This window comes from Gopherus flavomarginatus, chromosome 4 (assembly GCF_025201925.1).
Source record: "Gopherus flavomarginatus isolate rGopFla2 chromosome 4, rGopFla2.mat.asm, whole genome shotgun sequence".
Taxonomy (NCBI): Eukaryota; Metazoa; Chordata; order Testudines; family Testudinidae; genus Gopherus; species Gopherus flavomarginatus.
The window spans coordinates 112259190-112278757 of record NC_066620.1 but is presented as its reverse complement, the minus strand read 5'-3'; the positions used below and the strand labels follow the sequence as shown (position 1 = coordinate 112278757).

Below are 19568 nucleotides of genomic sequence, written 5' to 3'. Positions count from 1 at the left end.
CTCACAGAAATAAGAAATGATTTAAAAGAAAAAGTGTGATTTATTATTAGAAATCTTGTGTAAGCAAAATACAAAGATTATAGCCTATAATTTGTTTTCTTATCCTACATCAAGATAAAAAATAGCTGCTTATCAATTAACCTTGGTGTAAATATTTATCTGGATAGCCAGGTTATGAGTACTGTGCATGCACACATTATTACTTGAATGTCATGAACAGATGCAATCAATAAGTAGAAAAAATCTGATCACGTAAAAGAGAAATAAAAACCACAACGATATCTAAAATTCAATCTATACATGGACATAATTTGCTATGATGTTTTATGTACAACACAGGACTGTGTTCAACATACAGTATTAGGAAAAATTCTGCTCTAAGTCTGGAGAACCTCCACAGAAGAAATTGGTGAAGCCATTTTCACTTATACTGATATAAACGAGAGCAGAATTTGGCCCATTTAGTTCAATATTATAAAGAGCTTTAAGACACATATAATAGGATAAGTAATAGGATAATACCAGAATATGCATGATACCAGGTCTACCCTCAAAATGTAATGAAATGTCTAAAAGAACAATATTGTATATTTAATTACATGATTTTTCCTTATGCTGCTAGGGATAGCATATTGTACTATTAGTATTGTACAGAAAGTACAATCCTGAAAATTATAGCTGCTAAACAACATTATATCTCACCTAACTGCTTTTCCAGTTCCTCTCTCCGTATCCTAGCAAGCCGTTGTCTGTCATCAACTTTTAGTACAGGTGGATGGTCTGCAACGACAAAAAACAAACAAAAAATCAGGGAGATTAAGATCTTATATTAGAAAATGCAAGTTTACTAGAACAGCAACCACTACCTACAATGGTAGCTATAATGGCAGTCTCAAACATAAAATCCAGTGTCTCCAGAAATCCCTCATATTAAATCAAGACTATCTATTTAGCATAAGTGTGAACCCATTCTAATTATACCAAGGTGAAAAGAACCAACATAAATGCTCACTGAAAAATCTAGGGTAAAGTGGCAACCCTGATCCCTCTAGCAAGGTTGGCTGTTCTTGCTACAACAAAGCTAGATTTTTTTTTTTTAGATCTTTATAACTTAGAGACTTTAAAAATCACTTTGGAGTCAACTTTGGTTCTTTTTTTGTGTGGGTACAGTATGAAAAAAATTATCAATTTATCTCAAGGAAGAAATACAGTAAGATTCTGTTTAGTAATGGGGACATTTCTGGAATTTTAAAAAATAATGGGAGATTCAGCAGAGCTTAACTTTAACCATGTAAGTAATATCATAGCACGCTTAAAAATAAACACAAGCTTAAGTGCTTTCCTGAACCAATGCCTACATTGGTCTATAGGCTGTCTGTTCTATGCTAGAAAAGTAAAAACCAAGCATACATGGTTTTTTTTTTTTTTTGCTAAAGCTAGCAGGGCAATAGTGCAATATCTCATTGATGTTGCATTGTAATTTCCAATAAGATACTGAAACCCCTCCCTGATGCAGAACCACAGAGTACGCTCACTGTACAGCACATCGACCGTGAAATTGTAATAGCTTTGAAAAAGCCACTTTCTTGAGGACTGTTGAGAAGTGCAGTACATGAATAACCAAGTTAGATCTTGACAAAGTAATGCGCAGAATTTATGTCCCCCACAGAAAAATGACTTTCTGACAGGGAAGCACAGGGAAGCCACAAGAGTGGTCATATAACCTTCCTCAGCAGTATGTTCTGGATGCCCAGGGCAGCCAGCAGAGAGGTACATTACTGTGGGGCACGGAGTCGGACTGGGGAAGACCCAGTTGGTGGCTCCTACCCTTAGATGGGTTCTGTTGCTTGTCACAGCTGAGCTGGGAAGGACGAGACTTCCTCTTCCCCTGCATGGCATCTGGGCAGGGGCAGCTCCAGGTACCAGCATGCCAAGCGCGTGCCTGGGGCGGCAAGCCATGGGGGGTGCTCTGCCAGTTGCCGCAAGGGTGGCAGACAGGTTGCCTTCAGCGGCATGCCTGCGGAGGGTTCGCTGGTCCCACGGCTTCAGCGGACCTCCCGCAGGAGTGCCGCTGAATCTGCAGGACTGGGGATCTCCTGCAGGTGTGCGGCTGAATCCGCGGGACCAGGGACCTCCCGCAGGCGTGCTGCCGAAGATAGCCTGCCTGCCTGCCGTGCTTGGGGCGGCAAAATACCTAGAGCCGCTCCTGCATCTGGGCCTGGGTCAGACCCACCCCCAGTTCCTCCTTCCCTCACTGCAAGAAGCTCTGCAAACCTCCTTCCCAGGTTTTCTGAACTCATCGCTCCTCAGCTGCAGGAGGAGGGATCCCTGTACAGGGAGCTACTCCACCATCCACCCAACCCCTGTGAATACTCAGACCCTCCCGCCGAGCCTCTCCCCCCCCACACTCAGAACCACCCTGATGAGCCTCACTTCTCCTGCACCTGGACCACCCCTGACAAGCCACCTGGATCCCTACCCCACTGAACCCCATTCCCACAGCATCTGGACCCCCCAACGAAGGTACTCTGTAAGGGCAGATGTGGCGAAACTTGCTTTGCCACTACCTATTCTTTACTTGTTCTTCAGATAAAGGAGTTCAGTCTTCAGGGTTGTTAATTTGACACTCCTCACAAGTACTAAAAAGTTTACTAAAACAAACAAACAAACAAAAAAAAACAACAATGGAAAAACAGAATGATAGAAAAGATTTCTGGGTATAATAAACAGTCAGTGTTATTTTGATACTGGGAAGAACTAGACCTCAGTTTTTATAGTTTTCATATTAAAACAAAGAATGGGGCTTGGACTGCGTCTTCATCATGAAAAGCGACTAGGACACACTGGATGTGACTGGAATCTAAATAATAATGTAAGCAAGGTAACTATTAACATAAACACTACTGTGCTTTTAGAATCTCAAACGCACCAATTTTCAAGTAAAGCAAGTGGCACTCAATTTATACATGCAGTTATGCTACGTGAGTGCACATATACTTGATATACACCATCGTATCAGGGATATGTGTGCATAAGTAAGTGTGTGCTAATGTCTGAATATGACTGCACCTTACTTTGAAAATCTGGTTTTATAATATCCAAAGCCATGGTTCAACAGAAAATAACACTTACACTGAATAAAGCTGAGGGAAAACTAACATATTTGTGGAAAATAAATGTTGAAGCAAGGTTGAGACTTTAAAAACTGATTTACAATGGCTATTTGAGTTACAGTAAATAAATAATTTAGATATAATCATCTGACTTGATGCTGGTGCACTAGAATGACAGAACCTTCCATCTTGGATGAATAAATTGTTGCTCCCTAGCTTAAGTTTAATTATTTTAAAAATGTTATCAGTGAACAACGATCTGATGATGTAACATCAATCTGATTAGCGGTTAGAGATTATAGTCCTGATTCAATGAGTTACACTAAGGTAAGACTAGAACAACAGTGGCAAATCACACTCAATGTTGGTAGAATGAAAGATAAATATATTAACTGGGCTACAAGCTGAAAAGTAGGTTAACATTACTAAAGTGAAGTGAAAAGTCATTAACAAGAATAGAGGTAATTTGTTACCTAAACCCACCAGGCCAGATTCTTAACTATTGTATATTGGCCTAGATTACTGAAAAGCTATGTAGCTATGCTGTTTTATGCCAGTTTTGACTCTGGCTCCCATGCATGGTAGATATTCAGAATTTGGATCGATTTAAGAAAAATGGTGGCTCTTGTCCATTCTTTTTAACATACCAGGGCAGGATACAGGTTAACACAGCATTCCCTTCTGGAATGCCAACAAACCCTCAATGCTTGTGACTGGCCCAGAGAGGACAGTTTGTGAATCTCTCCGACTCCAGTAGGCTGTAGACATTTGGATCATTGTGCAATAAATATGAAATTCCCCAGGAAAGAGTTTATTTTCAGCAACGTCAGCGTTCTGTAAACTTGATGGTAAGTGATCAGGGAGCTCAGGATCATCCAGAGTACATGCTGCTTCTTTCAGAATACACTATTCCCTACCTGGCTCTTTTCTACCTTCTGTCAGATGTTTACGTAGGAGAGAAGGAGAGGAATTCCTCTGAAAGGAACAAAGATTATAAGGAAAGAGAACTGTGAAAGTCTTGGCTAATAATGAGCAGCGGCTTGAATAAAAAAAAAAAATGCTCTCTGCCATTCAATTTAAAGAACTCAATTACTCTTGCTACATTGCACATTTAACAATCCTGATAGATATGCTAGAAAAGCCTCATGAAATTCAGGAGTATGTCCCAAATTGTTCAGGGGGTGCATCTGTATTCTATCATGGGTTGTTCTCCATTGTATTTTTTAGGTGTGTGTAAGAGGAAATAAATTTTGGCACAAGGGTGGGTATGAGAGCTCAGAGACTAGCGGCAAACCAAATATCACACCTGCCTCTGCTCTGCTGGTGGTTGGAATAGACAGGGGTAATGAAGCAAATCCGACTATGTTAATTATATATTTCTTCTAGGTCTGGAAATCAACCCTTCGTTGTTTGGCCTCATGCCCAAGCTCCAATAATAGCACTCTGGATCCCAGTGATAATTTTAAAATTTCTGGTTAGGTAGAAAAAGTTCCACAGGGCACTGCTACCCCTTTTGTCTCTCGTTTCTTTACACATTTAGACAAGGTCTCTCAGCTCAATACACTCATGTCTGGGACCCAGAGGGACTGGCACTTTAGAGGAGTTTGAAAATGCCAGTCTGTATGTTCAGAGTAATATAACTCTGCCTTAATCTTATTTATCATGGTCACGTGCTCTGGGTTCTCCCACAGCGAGATGGAAGATGTGCTGCTAGGGGCTGCTGCTGCAGAGTTCCCTCAGCTCTCATTCACCTAAGTGGGAGCTGAAGGCGCACAGCTTCTTGCTGAAGCTGCTGAAGCACATTGCAGGATCTGGCCGTTGGTGTGGAAGCTGCTGAATGGTCATGCTGCGATGCCTTTGTATTCATTATGCGCAGATAATTATACCTAACAGAGTTTCAGGGCATAATATACAAATGCTCAATAGTCTACCTGTCTGACAGGAGTGCTCTGAGGTTATCAGGGAGGCACTAGTCATGGCTCCATAGTAAAAGTTTAATTTAGAACTTAAAGCAGGGATGCAACCCCTATGAAAATACAGTGAATCCTCCACAAAAGTTACACTGCTTCCTTTTTGAGTACAGAATGAATAGATGTTCTGCGAATTTACAAGTAAGTCTATGAAATTAGTTTAGGAGTTATAATTAAAATAGATCCCTTAAGAAATGTAGCATTCAGTGTCAACCTTTTTTGTCTCTAACTAACTATCTTAGCAATGGAATAATAGAGACTCTTCAAACCTTCCATATAATTAATATTAACTGAAATTTTCTGCATAGATTACATTTGAAGAAATTAGGTTCTAATTATGCTAAGTGACTGATTATTATATCTAATTATTAACATTGCTTCATAGATGATGGGCCAGTTTCAGTAGCTCAGGCCACTCTTAACTGGGGCCATTGTGACATCACAGATAATGCTCCTTTCTTCATGCCCATCTCCACTCAACACCCACAAACACTCCTCACACACAAACACTTCCCTTCCCCTCTTGATGCCCATTGTTCTGCTCTGTGGTGGTGGGAGATCTGAGGAGGACAGTGACGGAGGTCAGGGGGAGAGAATAAGCAAATGGACAGGACGGGGGAAGCTGGTATGTGTGAGGGCCCATGGACTGTGTGTTGGCCACCAGTGCCGTTCAAAGGGAGAGCCTTCCCTCTCATCTACATTCACTCTCTCTCTCTCTAGTCCTTGCACTGTCCTCTTCTCATCTGCCTAAAGCCATTTATCGATAAATTTTAAAAAAGAAATAGATCTGTTTCCTTTCAGCTATGACAGTCAAGTTCCAGTTTGACATCCTGGAAGATTACCTGGTAAGTGTGCCGGCGTATTTTTTACAAAAATAATTATAACATAAAAACACCACCTCCAACACCACTCCAACCACTCACAGAGTATACTTTGTTCAGGATGGGACTTGGGCATTTTTACTACCATGTCATGAAAATGCTTTGAGCATGTTTTCATAACAGTGGTAAAAACAACTGTATCAGCTAAATCAGTAAACCAACTGCAAGTTAAGGGCCAGATTCATTAGTAAACTCTGACTGGTTTCCAAAATTTCACTGATGCAAAACAACTGTAAACCTGGTATAACTGCAGCTGCTCCAGAGTTTTGCAAAACACACAAAATGTACCAGTGAATTCAGCCTTAATGGATAAAATAAAATTTTTAAAAATGTAACATTTGATACTAATGCATAGTAAGACTCATTCTGGACACTACACGGTAGCGGTCTCTTTTTTTGTATAGCATTCATGTAGTTATGGCTTGATATAAGAAGAGGGAGGGAGCATTTGGTGAGCAGTGAAGTGGTGCTATGCCCAGTCTGCCACTGGTGCAAGATCCCTGAGGGACTTTATTCTAGTGGCGTAGGTTACAGGTATTCTTTTTAAGCTCTAACGTGCATGGAACCTAGAAACTCAGAAACTGTAACTCCATCTCCACTTTGCCCAAGCTCCCCTGGGACTGAGTGGAGAACCAAGCTTTAGGAGCTATGTTTTGTTTGGGATGGGGCAGGAACTCTACTCACTCACAAACAGTGTGAGCAATTGCTGAAGACTGGACTCTGGCATTGTTATAGCCATGGAATGAATATGCATGTAAGCCTTGCCCACACCTGTCTTAGCCGGGGGAAGCGGCACCATTCTGAAACATGAGTACTACTTTTACTACTGCAGAGGCAGTCTTGGTGGCTTTAAGGTTGTGCCTCATGCACTGAGACCTGACTCCTTCCATTAAGGAACTAAGGGCTTGTCTACACAACTATTTAAATCGTAGCAAGCAAGGGTGCGAAACTACCCCATGATAGCCTGCTGATTTCATATGCTTTTTCTGGTGTAAGCACAGATAGAGAAATTACTTTTTTTTCCCCCATGTTTCAGAACTAAAATGAACATGGCTTTTTTGCGCATCATCAGCACAGCTGAGCAGGGATAAGCATTCATAATTATTTTCAGCTGAAGTAGCAGCAGATGAAATATAAGAGCCCAAAACATTTTTAAAGGTTCTACAAAAATAACAGCTTTTCCGTGGTCTAGGCAAACAAACAGTAGTGATGAGAAGCGTATAATGGCGTACCTGCTTTTGCTGCAGAGTTGTTGGGGCTTTGCCCTGAAGCAGCAGAAGTGGGATGGCTGGAAGAAGCAGCTTTCTTGTCTTGCACTTTAGAGTCTTCTGATGCTAAAAAGAGAAGGGAAAGAGATTACCTAATTAACCATGCTATTAGAAAACAGTTTCTGTAAGTTATTCATGTTATATAGTCCTTCCAAATTTCCCCATAATCATGTATGGCGTTGAAGTTTTATCATAGAATATTCAGGTTGGAAGAGACTTCAGGAGGTCATCTAGTCCAACCCCCTGCTCAAAGCAGGACCAACACCAACTAAATCATCCCAGCCAGGGCTTTGTCAAGCCTGACCTTAAAAACCTCTAAGGATGGAGATTCCACGACCTCCCTAGGTAATCCATTCTAGTGCTTCATCACCCTTCTAGTGAAATAGTGTTTTCTAATATTAAATCTAGACCTCCCCCACTGCAACTTGAGACAATTGCTTCTTGTGTCATCTGGTACCACTGAGAACAGCCTAGCTCCATCCTCTTTGGAACTCCTCTTCAGGTAGTTGAAGGCTGTTATCAAATCCCTCTCTCACTCTTCTCTTCTGTAGATTAAATAACCTCAGTTCCCAGCCTCTCCTTGTAAATCATGTGCCCCAGCCCCCTAATAATTTTCGTTGCCCTCCAATGGACTCTCTCCAATTTCTCCACATTCCTTCTGTAGTGGGGGGACTAAAACTGGACACAATACTCCAGGTTTGGCCTCACCAGTGCCGAATAGAAAGGAATAATCACTTCCTTCGATCTTTTGGTAATGCTCCTACTGATACAGCCCAATATTCTGTTGGCCTTCTTGGCCTTCAATGAGGGCAGACTGCTGACTCTAATCCAGCTTCTCATCCACAGTAATCCCCATGTCCTTTTCTGCAGAACTGCTGCTTAATCAGTCAGTCCCCAGCCTGTAGCAGTGCATGGGATTCTTCCTTCCTAATCTAGCCATGAAACTCCCCATTCAGGTTGAGGAAAGATGTATAACAAAATTCCCTCTCTACAGTGCTCCCTTTAATTCTAACTCTAAATTGTCTATGCTATACTACTAAAGGCTCATTTTTTCTTGATTCCTCTCAGGGATGCTTAAATCGTTGTTGAGTCATTACCTCTGATCAGCATATGAGACCACTGCTTCCGAAATCAACCACATACATCAAAATTCATCAGCCTTCAAACACCTGCTCCTGATCCATTTCCTTCAGAGGGAGCTGGATTGGGCTCTTAATCGGGGCTAATAGCAAAGCAGCAGAAGCTACAACTGATTGAGGCTGCCCAGTAATTTAAGAGTAGCACAAACACTCCAAATAACTGATTTTTCGGTTCAGCCGGCAAACTGGAAAATCAGAACAAACATTTGGTTCAGTTCCAAAAATGTTCAGAATACATGTCAGCAAATCGGAAAAGTCTAGTCAGCTTCAAAAAAGAGGGACTGTCATCCCTTCCTGTTTCAGAGGAGGAATTTAGCGCCATATGTCCTATCTCCCAGCTGAGTGCCTTAATCACCAGGCTATTGAATCATTCTCATTCTCTCTTTGACCCAATGACTAGTTCTGTATTCGTACAAAGTGGAACAGCTTCAGCAGGAGAATTGAGAGAACCCTCATCGCAGAACAGCTTAGAGGCTGGCGGTTAGGATGCTCACCTAAGAGGAGGCAGATCTGAGTTCCAGTCCCTGCTATAGAGTAAGGATTCAAACCTAGGTCTCCTAGGCATGGTCTAAACTGGGGTGGGGGAGAATCGATCTAAGATATGCAACTTCAGCTATGAGAATAGCGTAGCTGAAATCAACGCATCTTAGATTGACTTCATGTCCTCGCAGTGTGGGATCAGTGGCCGCCACTCCCCCATCGACTCCACTTCCACATCTCGCACTGGTGGAGTTCCGGAGTCAACGGGGAGCACATTTGGGGAATCAATTTATTGCGTCTAGACAAGACGCGATACATCAATCCCTGAAAAATCGATCACTACCCACCAATTTGGCAGGTAGTGTAGACATACCCCTACACTCAGGTAAGTGCCGTAATTATTGGGCTAAATGTTATAGAGGAGGGGAACAAAGGTTTGTGCATGTACCACACACACACAGTTTTCTGAAGCTGGCCCTGAAAACCATTTTCCCAGTTGAAATTAATTGGGTCAAATTTGCAAATAGTTCTGGATCGACTGAAACTGCATTTATTTTTGGTAAATAAACTATTTGTCTGAAAAATTTTGCCCAGCTGTGACTCCAATTTATGCATCACCTATTGTACATTCTGTGCAGTGAAGTAAAGAGGAATTTATATTGCTAAGAGTCAAATGCAAGTCCCTGCTTCTTGCATTTATTGCACAAAACATTAATAACACTTCCAAGACTGTTTATATTTTACCAGCACTCCAAAAACTTCTGCTATAGGTTCAGATGACAATTTAGGGCTTGACTGAAAGCCTGCTGAAGTCAGTAGAAAGATTCTCATTGATTTCAATGGACGTTGGCCCTTTGTGGGTCCAGAAAGAGATGCTTCTGGGCCCTACAAACTCCTTTACGTCTATTGAGAAAGAAAAAATGGAAAGCTTCACTTTCACGGGTATTTAATCTTGGGCATAAATCAAAAAAGTAACCTTGCTCTGATAATATTTGATAAAAACAAAGCCAGTCAGTCAGATTTCATGTCTCTTTCTCCGCTAATCGTTTGCCTCTGTGGTATAATCTGACTGTATGAATGAGTACAATTTCCTAAAGCCAAACAACCTGGGAAAATTAGAACAATGGTCAGATTTTGTGGAAGAGTTTTTAGAATTATTTCCAAGGTTCGAACAAATTCTGACTCAAAGAAAAAGGGAGATTTGTATCAAAACCAATATTACTTTTAAAAATCTAAATTGTTTAACCAAAAATCTCATTAGAAATGAGAGCTGGAGAAATTTGATTGCCATAGCTTTCAACACTAACAGGTATTGCTCCATTAGGTGCACTTTGCTAAGTGAAGCTTTTAAGTCCCAGCTAATCAGAGTGATGGTATTGAAAACATAATTAAAAAACTTTCAGGAGGCCCCAAGGGATTTCCTAGTATTGTTTGCTTGGAGATTCTATATACTCTCCTTGGCAAAAAATAAAATCACTGAAGCACTATCTGGAATGATTAACAATAAAGCTTTGCTATTAAGCTCTTTACTGATCCTGCAGCCTGCATGAAGTGCTTTATTTCATCAGTCATAGTTTAGGGTGAGTAAAATAGAAAGGAGCGTGGCTAAGATGCTATACAGCATCTACATCTGGGCTTCTAATGAAAAAATGGAAACTGAAAAATGTTCCATTAAAAATGTCAGTTTTCAAAAACCAGGAATTTTCCTGAGAGCGTTTTTGACAATCAAACATTTTTTTTGCTTTTTGGGAAGAAATTGTGTGAGACGTTTTGGAATTTTTTAAAAACATGTCTTATAAAAAATAATTGACATTTTTTGACCAGCTCTAATAAGTATTAACCGTGGAGCCACCAAGGGCATTGTTGACACGGCACCTGGGAACATGCCTCCCAGTAAGGTAGACAGACTTGCACTAGTGTGCTGAAAGTAGCAGTCAATGCTTAGGCGGCTAGCCTGTGCTACCACCCATACTGCAAGATCCACACTATTTTTAGCAAGCTAGTGCAAGTCTGTCTACCTCTACTGAGAGGTATGCTCCCAGCGGTAGTGTAGACATACCCAAAAGTCAAGGGAAGCAATCCTTGCAGCACCAAGCTAGGGCTGGCTCTATCCACAATAAGTTACTTCACTGCTAAAAAGCAGCACAGTGGAGGTCAGGACTTGTGAACATTTCCATTGCAATGGCTGCTCAGAATTCAATATCTTGCTATTTTAATGTCCTATTGGATGGGAACTTAGCAAAAGGATTTGTCCACCATAATAAGCAATAAAAATAACGTTACAGAATTTCAGATGCTTTTTGCCTAGCCCTTATATGCACAATCACCTTTGAAAAAAATACAACAAAAAATACTACAACTTTGTGAGCACTTTGCCTCTAAATACACCATTTTCAAAACAGTTTATTTGAAACAGGCCGTATATTTTAGTTACTTTAGTTATAATCTCCTCTTTTCACTGCTGCATCACTGACAACCCACACAGAAGTTCATCTTCAAAGTCTAATGGACAGTTTTTTCAAAGCCTGCCAAGACTTCAGGCTCACTATAAGCCTAAAAGAGACTAACAATGTGCCAAGAGTTAAGGAAGCACTTTCCATCAAGATCAACAACTATGAACTTGAAGTAGTGAATGAGTTCAGATACCTGGGGTCCACTAACGCAGCCAACTTTTCACTTTAAACAGAACTCAATATCCGCACTGGAAAAGCCACCACAGCAATGTCTAGACTGAAGAGGGTCTGGCAAAACAACAAACTGACAAAACACACAAAGATCTGCGCGTTATCAGCACACTGTTGTATGGGAGCAAGACATAGCAGGAAAAGAGGCTCAACAGCTTTAATTGAATCTTTGGCGTCTCCTGGAGGGACAGAGTCACCAGCACTGAAGTGCTCAAGCAGGCCAGCATACCCAGCATGTAAACACTCCTTAAATAGAGATGCCTCTTCTGGCTTGGGTATGTGTGCCGAATGAATGATGGGCACATCCCAAAGGACATCCTCCATGGCAAACTGGCATCTGGAAAAAGACCCAAAGGACACCCAAACTTGCATTTCAAGGATCTGTGCAAGTGAGAAGAAATGGACATGGATGAGGACAAATGGAAAGATCCACACTCAAGACCGCAGCCTTTGGAAAGAAGAAGAGCTTAACAAAGGTCTCCACAGTTCCAAGAGGAAACCACCCAGTTTAGCAGAGGAGAAAAACGAGCTCATAGAAGGCAGAGCCCAAAGGATCAAAACATCACCTTTAAATGTGATAGCTACGGCAGAGATTCTCTCTCTTGAGTGGGTCTCTTCAGCCACAAAACCAACTGAGCATATTCTTTACCTCTCAGGGCACACGCTCATGGTCTCTCGAGACTGAAGGATTCCTACTACTAATCTCCTTTTTTAATTTGTATCAGCACTGTACCGAAACTGTGTCATGCAAAGTAATCTTTGGTAAGTGGTTTTCTACTCCCTTCTGGGAACGTTGAGTGTTTTAGGCCCCAATCCTGCAAACAGCTATGTACATGGTGAACTTTACTCATGGGAGTAGTTCCATTGACTTCAGTGGGATGGGCATCCAGTAGGTATTGGGAAGTATGTATTAATACCATTGTACAAGACACTGGTAAGACCTCAACTGGAATATTGTGTACAGTTCTGGTCACGCATGTTCAAAAATAAATTCAAATGGGAACAGGTGCAGAGAAGGGCTACTAAGCTGATCAGGGGAACAAACACTATCTTCCAAGGAGACTAAAAGAGCTTGTCTTGTTTAATCTAGTAAAAGTAAGGCTGAAAGGTGATATCATTACTCTGTGTAAATACACCAGGGGAGTAAACACCAGGAGGGAGAAGAGTTATTTAAGCTAAAGGACAACGTTGGCATAAGAACAAATTGGTATGAACTGGCTAGAAACAAATTCAGGCTGGAAATTAGAAGGTTTCGAACCATCAGAGAGATTAGGCTCTGGAACAGCCTCTCAGTAGGAACTGTAGGGGCAAGAAACTTAACTAGGTGTAAAATGGAGCTTGATCAATTTATGAATGGGATATGATATGATAGGGTTGCCATAGCAGAGGACTGAACTCAATGACAAGAGATCGCTGCCAGTCCTATGTTCCTATTCATGTGAATTATGTTAAACACATGCATGTGTTCATAAGATTGAGCCTGTGAACTACATCAACCTGAAACTGGATGTTCAAACTTTAGTGCAGATGCTTTTTAGGTTCTTTATTTTTGTGCTGTTAGTGTTTTTTTTCCAAATTGGTTTTACTCAGCTGTTATTTGTTTGCATGTCTTTAACAATGTATTTGCACTTTTCTTCTTTTCCACACTGCACTGTACACCTAAGAAACATCTTGTTAATTCCAAATCAATGATTTAATTGTGACTGCATAATATAGATAGCATACTTATAATTAGAGCCAGGGAAGTTTTCTTATGTGCATGAAACATTTTCACTTTCATTTCGGAAATTTCCCAATAAAAGAAAAACGTTAAATTTAAAAAAACAAAACAAAAACAAAACACATCAAAAAATTGCTTTGGGTTAAACAAATTGTGTCATTCCACCCCAAACAACTGTATCTTGTTATTTTGCCAAGAAATTCAAATTTTCTTTATTTTGTTTCAAATCCAAAGTACATTTTATTTATTTGTTGATTGATTATTCAGGGTAGCCAAATAAAATAAAATAAAATAAAATAAAATAAAATAAAATAAAATCAGTTATTCACCCAGCTCTACTTGTAATAAGATATTATGTACAAACATCAACACTGGGGCTGTATTTCCTATGACAGAGTTTGTGGGAAGCAGTTTCAATACATACTCATTTTACTGCACAAAGTGATGCTGAAATTAATAGGACACCACAAGCATGAATTTTAATGGTACACTACATGAAGTAAGAATAGCAATGACATTATGGAAATAGCCACTGTTAGAAGTATGTCATATGGGATAGATTACTTTATACCATAAATGGACTATCTAGACAACCAGACAGCTCTGTTTCCAAATCTAAGCATACATCTGTATTGGTTGCAGCATGGTCTAATAACTGAACACGGGCCCAGGAGCCAGAAAATTCTGAGTTCTCTTCATAGAGCAACATCAAAGGAATGACCTCCTGTGGCAGACAGCAGCATGACAGGCACACCTGCCTCAGTTTCCCTTTTCAAAATCCCCAATAACTCCACTTCAGATTCATTTGACACAATACCACCTTCCTTGGGGCTGGTGCAAATGGTCCAAAATCAAAGTCTCAAAATATATAGTTCATTTCTCACCTCAGTGGAAAAAGTCAGTGAGCTCACCTGAAATCTTACCCCACAATGCTCCACATACCACACACAAGTGCTTGTCATTGCACCCAGACTCTCTGACAGTCCTCCCCTGTCCCATGGCAAACACCCCAGCCTATCCTTCTGGAGTGCAACTCTGCTCTTCCTAGCAGGAAGCCCCACAGCGTCTCTGCTAGGAGATCATCTTTACCAGGGGAGTACTCCTAATTCATCCCTGACTCCCCTTCATGGTTCTGCTGGGCCCAGCTCTCTGGTCTTGGAAATGGCAGCAAGTAAGCTCCTTCAGCCCATGACTCTGGCACTCCAGCACAGAGCCAGCAGGCATCTCCCTCTGCTGTTCCTCCTGTCTTCAGCCCTGGCTCGGGATGCCAGATAGCAAACCCTCCTGCGACTCACCTGCCTTCAGCTTTCTCTTAGGTTCCAAACATGCAGTCTTGGCAGCTCTCTCTGCCCCTGACTCTCACTCAGTCAGCTCTGATTCACCATATCTTTCCAATACCCTGGCTCTCTCTAACCTTTTATAGCCCTCCAGTGCTGCCCCACATTCCTAACTGGCCAAATGGGAGTACCTGCTCTGGCCAAAACTACTTCATTTACTGGGGCCAGCCACCCCGCGATAGCTCTAACACATGCTCTGCCACTGACCTTGAGTGATTCACAACCTAAAGCACTCTGGAAACCAAGAGGGCTATGTGCAGACTAAATAGAATTTTTTTTTAATTGGGAAACTACCTACCTACCACAGGTATTTGTTTTATCTCCATCAGCACCTCACAATTTTTTTAATGTGTTTATCCTCAACACATCCACTGAGGGAGGAGAGTGCTATTATCCCCATTGTAGAGGTAGGGAACTGAGGTCCAGAGAGACGAGGTGCTTCGCTCAAGGTCACAGAGAAAGTCAGTGTATACCACACTGAAGATCAATTTCTGCCAACATTTTCTGTCTCCCCGATTTTTACAGCTTCCCTGCTTGACAAAGACTTCACATCTAGCTCCCACTGCAGCTTCGTTCCCCCGTCACACAAAGTTATGCATGAGCTTAGGTCTTAAGTCTTTGCAGAATCAAGGTTGGAGCTTGTTTCAAACAGATTCCAATGCAACAATAATACCACCAAGCTCCTATAGAGTGCTTTTCACCCGTAGATCTGCAAGCGCGCTACAAAAGAAGGCCAGTCTACATTATCCCTGTTTTACAGATGAGGAATGTGAGTCACAGGCCTTGGCTACACTGGCACTTTACAGCACTGCAACTTTCGCGCTCAGGGGTGTGAAAAAACACCCCCTGAGCGCTGCAAGATACAGCGCTGTAAAGCCTCAGTGTAATCAGTGCCACAGCGCTGGGAGCGCGGCTCCCAGTGCTGCAAGCTACACCCGTAAGGGATGTGGTTTACGTGCAGCACTGGGAGAGCTCTCTCCCAGCGCTGGCGCTCCGACCACACTAACACTTCAAAGCGCTACCGCGGCAGCGCTTTGAAATTTTAAGTGTAGCCATACCCACAGAAAGAGGAATGACTTGCCCAAGGTCATGCAGCAGGCCAGCAGCAGAGCTAGGAATAGAACTCAGGTCTCCTGAATCCTAGTCCAGTGTTCTAGCCACTAAGCCACACTATGCATTCATAAAATATATTTTAAAATTCGTATTTTTAACAACAACAAATTTAGACACAAGACCCTGCCTAAAGCACTTCAGTTACATAACCTCTGTGATTGGGTCTGAAATCCATGGGAGATCACATATCCAAGCATAATGAATCAGCTGGGAAGGCCTGTACTCCGTACTTCATTAATTTATGGGTTTAAGTGACATCCTTAATGTTATTTGTATTTAATATTCTTTAGAGTGCCATCCCAAGTCACCATTAAGTCTGCTGCAATGGTCTGCAGTCCCTAGCTTTTGTATTATGGTTACACTGCACAACTGGAAAAATGAACTTTGACAATGCTGCTTCAAACTTGTGGAATAATCTGCAGTGTCTGCCAGAAACATTAATTCCATAAATACGCCAAATGTTTTCCCTCTGCACATAGTCTGCATTTTGTAGGCAGCTTCTCTTTCCTTTGCATCACACACAATTTCCCTAGTATGTACACATTGCCATGTACACACAACTCCAAATTAGCAATGGCAAGATTCTAACTCAGCAAAATAAGACGTAGCAAATGCACAGAAAATACACTTACGCTGCTGATCTGCTAAACTCCCTCTTCAGATATTTAATATCCTTGCAACCCATCATTACCTGCTTAAGGATAGTAAAAGCAGCACAAAGGCCATATCTGTTGCAAATACACAGTAGGGAATTCTGCTTGTGCTGTTGATTTATTTAAAGTCATTTTAGCTCTTATTTAAATCATTTTTGCTTTAAAATTCCAGGTTTCAAGATTGCCTTTGGGGATTTACATGGAGGCATTGAATCTAAATGAGCAGCACTGGGCAAAGCTAAATTAAAAAGCATTTTAATTTATGTATATATTTAGGTATTTAGAGAGTGTAAATAACCATGAGGTAATATCTAACAACTATCAGATTAAACAAGAGTCTGTGGAAAAACTTGACAGACTTCTAAAAATAATGTCTTATTACTTCAATTCAATATTTATTAGTCAATTTATCACGTTTCTTAAGTAACCAATGTAACACTATTCATTCCATTTCCATAGGCTGCAGTTAAAATCTTTTGTCTCAAGTAGCTGTAGTAAATTTCTGTCCACTTCCCAACAAGAACAAACAGAAAAACAGAAGCTACAGTACAAAGTACTCAGAGGCTGTTTAGTGACAGGACAAGATACGCATGCCAGTAAACTGGAGGCATCCAAATATCTGTAGGTGTTTAGCAAGTTAGTTACATTACTGGATAAAATAGGAATTGAGCAGAAGAGGAGAAAGTGTCCTCCTTCCAATTTCTCCTAGGGTTGCCAGGCATCCGGTTTCCGACCAGAACGCCCGGTTGAAAAGGGACCCTGATGACTCTGATCAGTGCCTGTCAGTGCAGGCAGCGCACAGAGCCCCCTGGCCCCTCCACCTAGGAGCTGGACATGCCAGTTGCTTCCAGGAATGGCCTGAGGTAAGTGCCGCCCGACCGGAGCCCACACCCCAAACCTCCTCTCCCACCCAAACTCCCTCCTAGAGCCCACACCCCCTCCCACACTCCAACCTCCTGCCCCAGCCCAGAGCTACCTCCTGCACCCCAAACCCATCATCCTGAGCCCCACCCCAGAGACTGCACCTCCTCGCACATTCCAATCCCCTGCCCCAGTAAGGAAAGGCAAGTAAGGAAAATGGAAATAGGTCAAAGAGGGGAAGAGGTTATAATAGAAGAACATTTTCTTCCAGCAATATTGTCATAGCCATTTGTCAGTTAGTCTCTCACCCTGCCAAGTAGCTCTTTCCTATCAATGATCCCATTATCAGAGAAGAACAAGGAACTAGTGTCAGAGGTGGCAACTGCAGTAAGGTGATATCACAGAGCCAAAGTGGTACCCAGGCATAGAAAAGGTAACAGTGTTGTACTGGGAATATCAGAACAGCTAGCAGTTGTAATCTATAGTATTTTTTTTTACACTAACTTCTTATTCTTACACCTTTTCAGATTCTTTATTTGTTGAGGTTGCTATATCGAACAGTTCAGTCTAATTCAGAAATAGTGCTACTTTACACACTGTCCCAATGTTTATTACAGGCAATAATGCAGAAAAAGTTACCAGAGCTAATCAGGAGAGAAACCAAATATGTACAGCACTGCAAAATTAACTAGGATCAGTATGGGTTATTTCTCTGCCTTCTAAAGCAAAAATGCTGAATTTACAGACTAATGGTCCAATTTAGTATAGCAAGCTCTGTAAGAGCAACAAAGATGACATTTGAAAATGTAAGTTCACTCAATACTGTCTCCTTTTTTTGAAATATAACAAAGATGGGTGTGGGCTGGCACTAAACAGGTTTGGTAGCAGATGCTAAAAACTGAACAGTTTGCCAATAATTAATTTGGAGAATTCTAGGAGATTCACCTGTCGCACAACAAGCTTATCAAGGATGCAGCGTGGGTCTATGGCTTGTGTGCTATAAGATCCACTGAAAAAGGGCTATTTGGTCAGCAGCCTGAAGAAAATGGGCCATTATTCTGAGAAGAATGTTCTGCAAGACGGAAGATTTTAGGTTGGTCCTGCTATCTTTCTGAGAACTCATTTTCTTCTAGCTCAGTGGTTCCCAAACAAATTTCCAAGATCACTGCTTTTATAATTTATATTCAGGTAAAGGAGAAAATCCCTGGAAATATTCATTTTTAGGAGGGGGTTTGCAAGACTTGACATTTTAGGGAAAGGGGTTCTGACTGTTTTCTGTTCCAGAAGTGGAAATGGAGTTCCACCTATTGGCAAGACTAAGTCTGGATCCAGACCCAACCTTTCAAAAGATTCCCTTTTCCATAACCCTGGAGTTCATTTTTAAACTCCATCCAGTACAGTTGTACAGAGAGGGAGATTTACTCCAAACCTGGAACCTTTAGACACTCCTGTCTGATGCATTTTCCATGGCCGTAAATTTGGTAGGGCTCTATTTATACCTCCTAGAAGCAGCTCCATAATGCCTGGCTGGAGACAGAGGATTTGTTTAGGTGGAGAGAGAGAGAGGTGGGACTTATCTCGCAGTTCAGTCTTTTCTCAGAGACTGGTCTGTTTCAGAGCCAATGTTCACAGCCTTCTTCACCCTACTTGGTTTTGAAGCACTAATACAATGGACTTGAGTAAAGCCTGTGGAGAGAAATTTGGGGCCCTGATACATCATATTCACTGGGGCCCCACACTCCTCAATTTCACTCCAGTTACAGACATTTGGGGGTTGGGCATGAACTTGGGGCACCAGTGCAATTGTTCCCTTTTCCCTCCACTCTCATCAGCCCTGGGTAAAGCCCTTGGAGTTTTCAATACAAAACCGTGTGAAACAAATGATTATAGCTTGAAATGTTCCAGAATAACATGATTTAAAGTTTTACAAGGTTCTTTATAGTGCTGCTACACTATGTATCAGGAGCCTTGAGCTGTATCTATTCAGAAAAGGTTTGTACTTCTTTTTCATTTTATTTGTTTTTTTAAAAAAGCTTTAAAAATAAATAGAAGTATTTCAATCTTAATTAAATGCAAGGACTCAGCTAAATAGTGATGCCATAAGTAGATTAAGCAATCAGACAGTCTCAAAACCATGATGAGTCCAAGACGGTTGTAGACAATGGAGTAGCTTGTCATTTTTACCGTAAATGGATTTACCTCAGTGCCGAGGAAGATGCTCATTCTTTTAAGATATAAAAATGCAATGAGCCCAGAACAACATTTTAGATGTATACAAATTAATTCATGTATACGCTTACAATACTTTTTCTTGGAAGTCTGAAACTGATTTTTTTTTTTTTTTTAATA

The 19568-nt window shown here is 41.3% G+C and overlaps 2 protein-coding genes across 8 annotated transcripts in view; one reads left to right on the top strand and one right to left on the bottom strand.

Annotated features, from left to right (window-relative positions):
* PDE7B (phosphodiesterase 7B) overlaps positions 1-19568 on the top strand; it is a 708282-nt gene that overhangs the window by 515715 nt on the left and 172999 nt on the right. The gene's annotated exons all lie outside the window — the stretch shown is intronic.
* Positions 1-19568, bottom strand: part of MAP7 (microtubule associated protein 7) — a 197130-nt gene that overhangs the window by 84453 nt on the left and 93109 nt on the right. For all 7 annotated transcript variants that reach the window (XM_050949576.1, XM_050949572.1, XM_050949573.1 and 4 more), the window contains exons 2-3: positions 7197-7298; positions 703-780 (exon numbers count right to left, since the gene is read on the bottom strand). In XM_050949576.1, coding sequence (XP_050805533.1) covers positions 703-780; positions 7197-7298 — 180 coding nt within the window. The remainder of the gene's footprint in view (positions 1-702; positions 781-7196; positions 7299-19568) is intronic.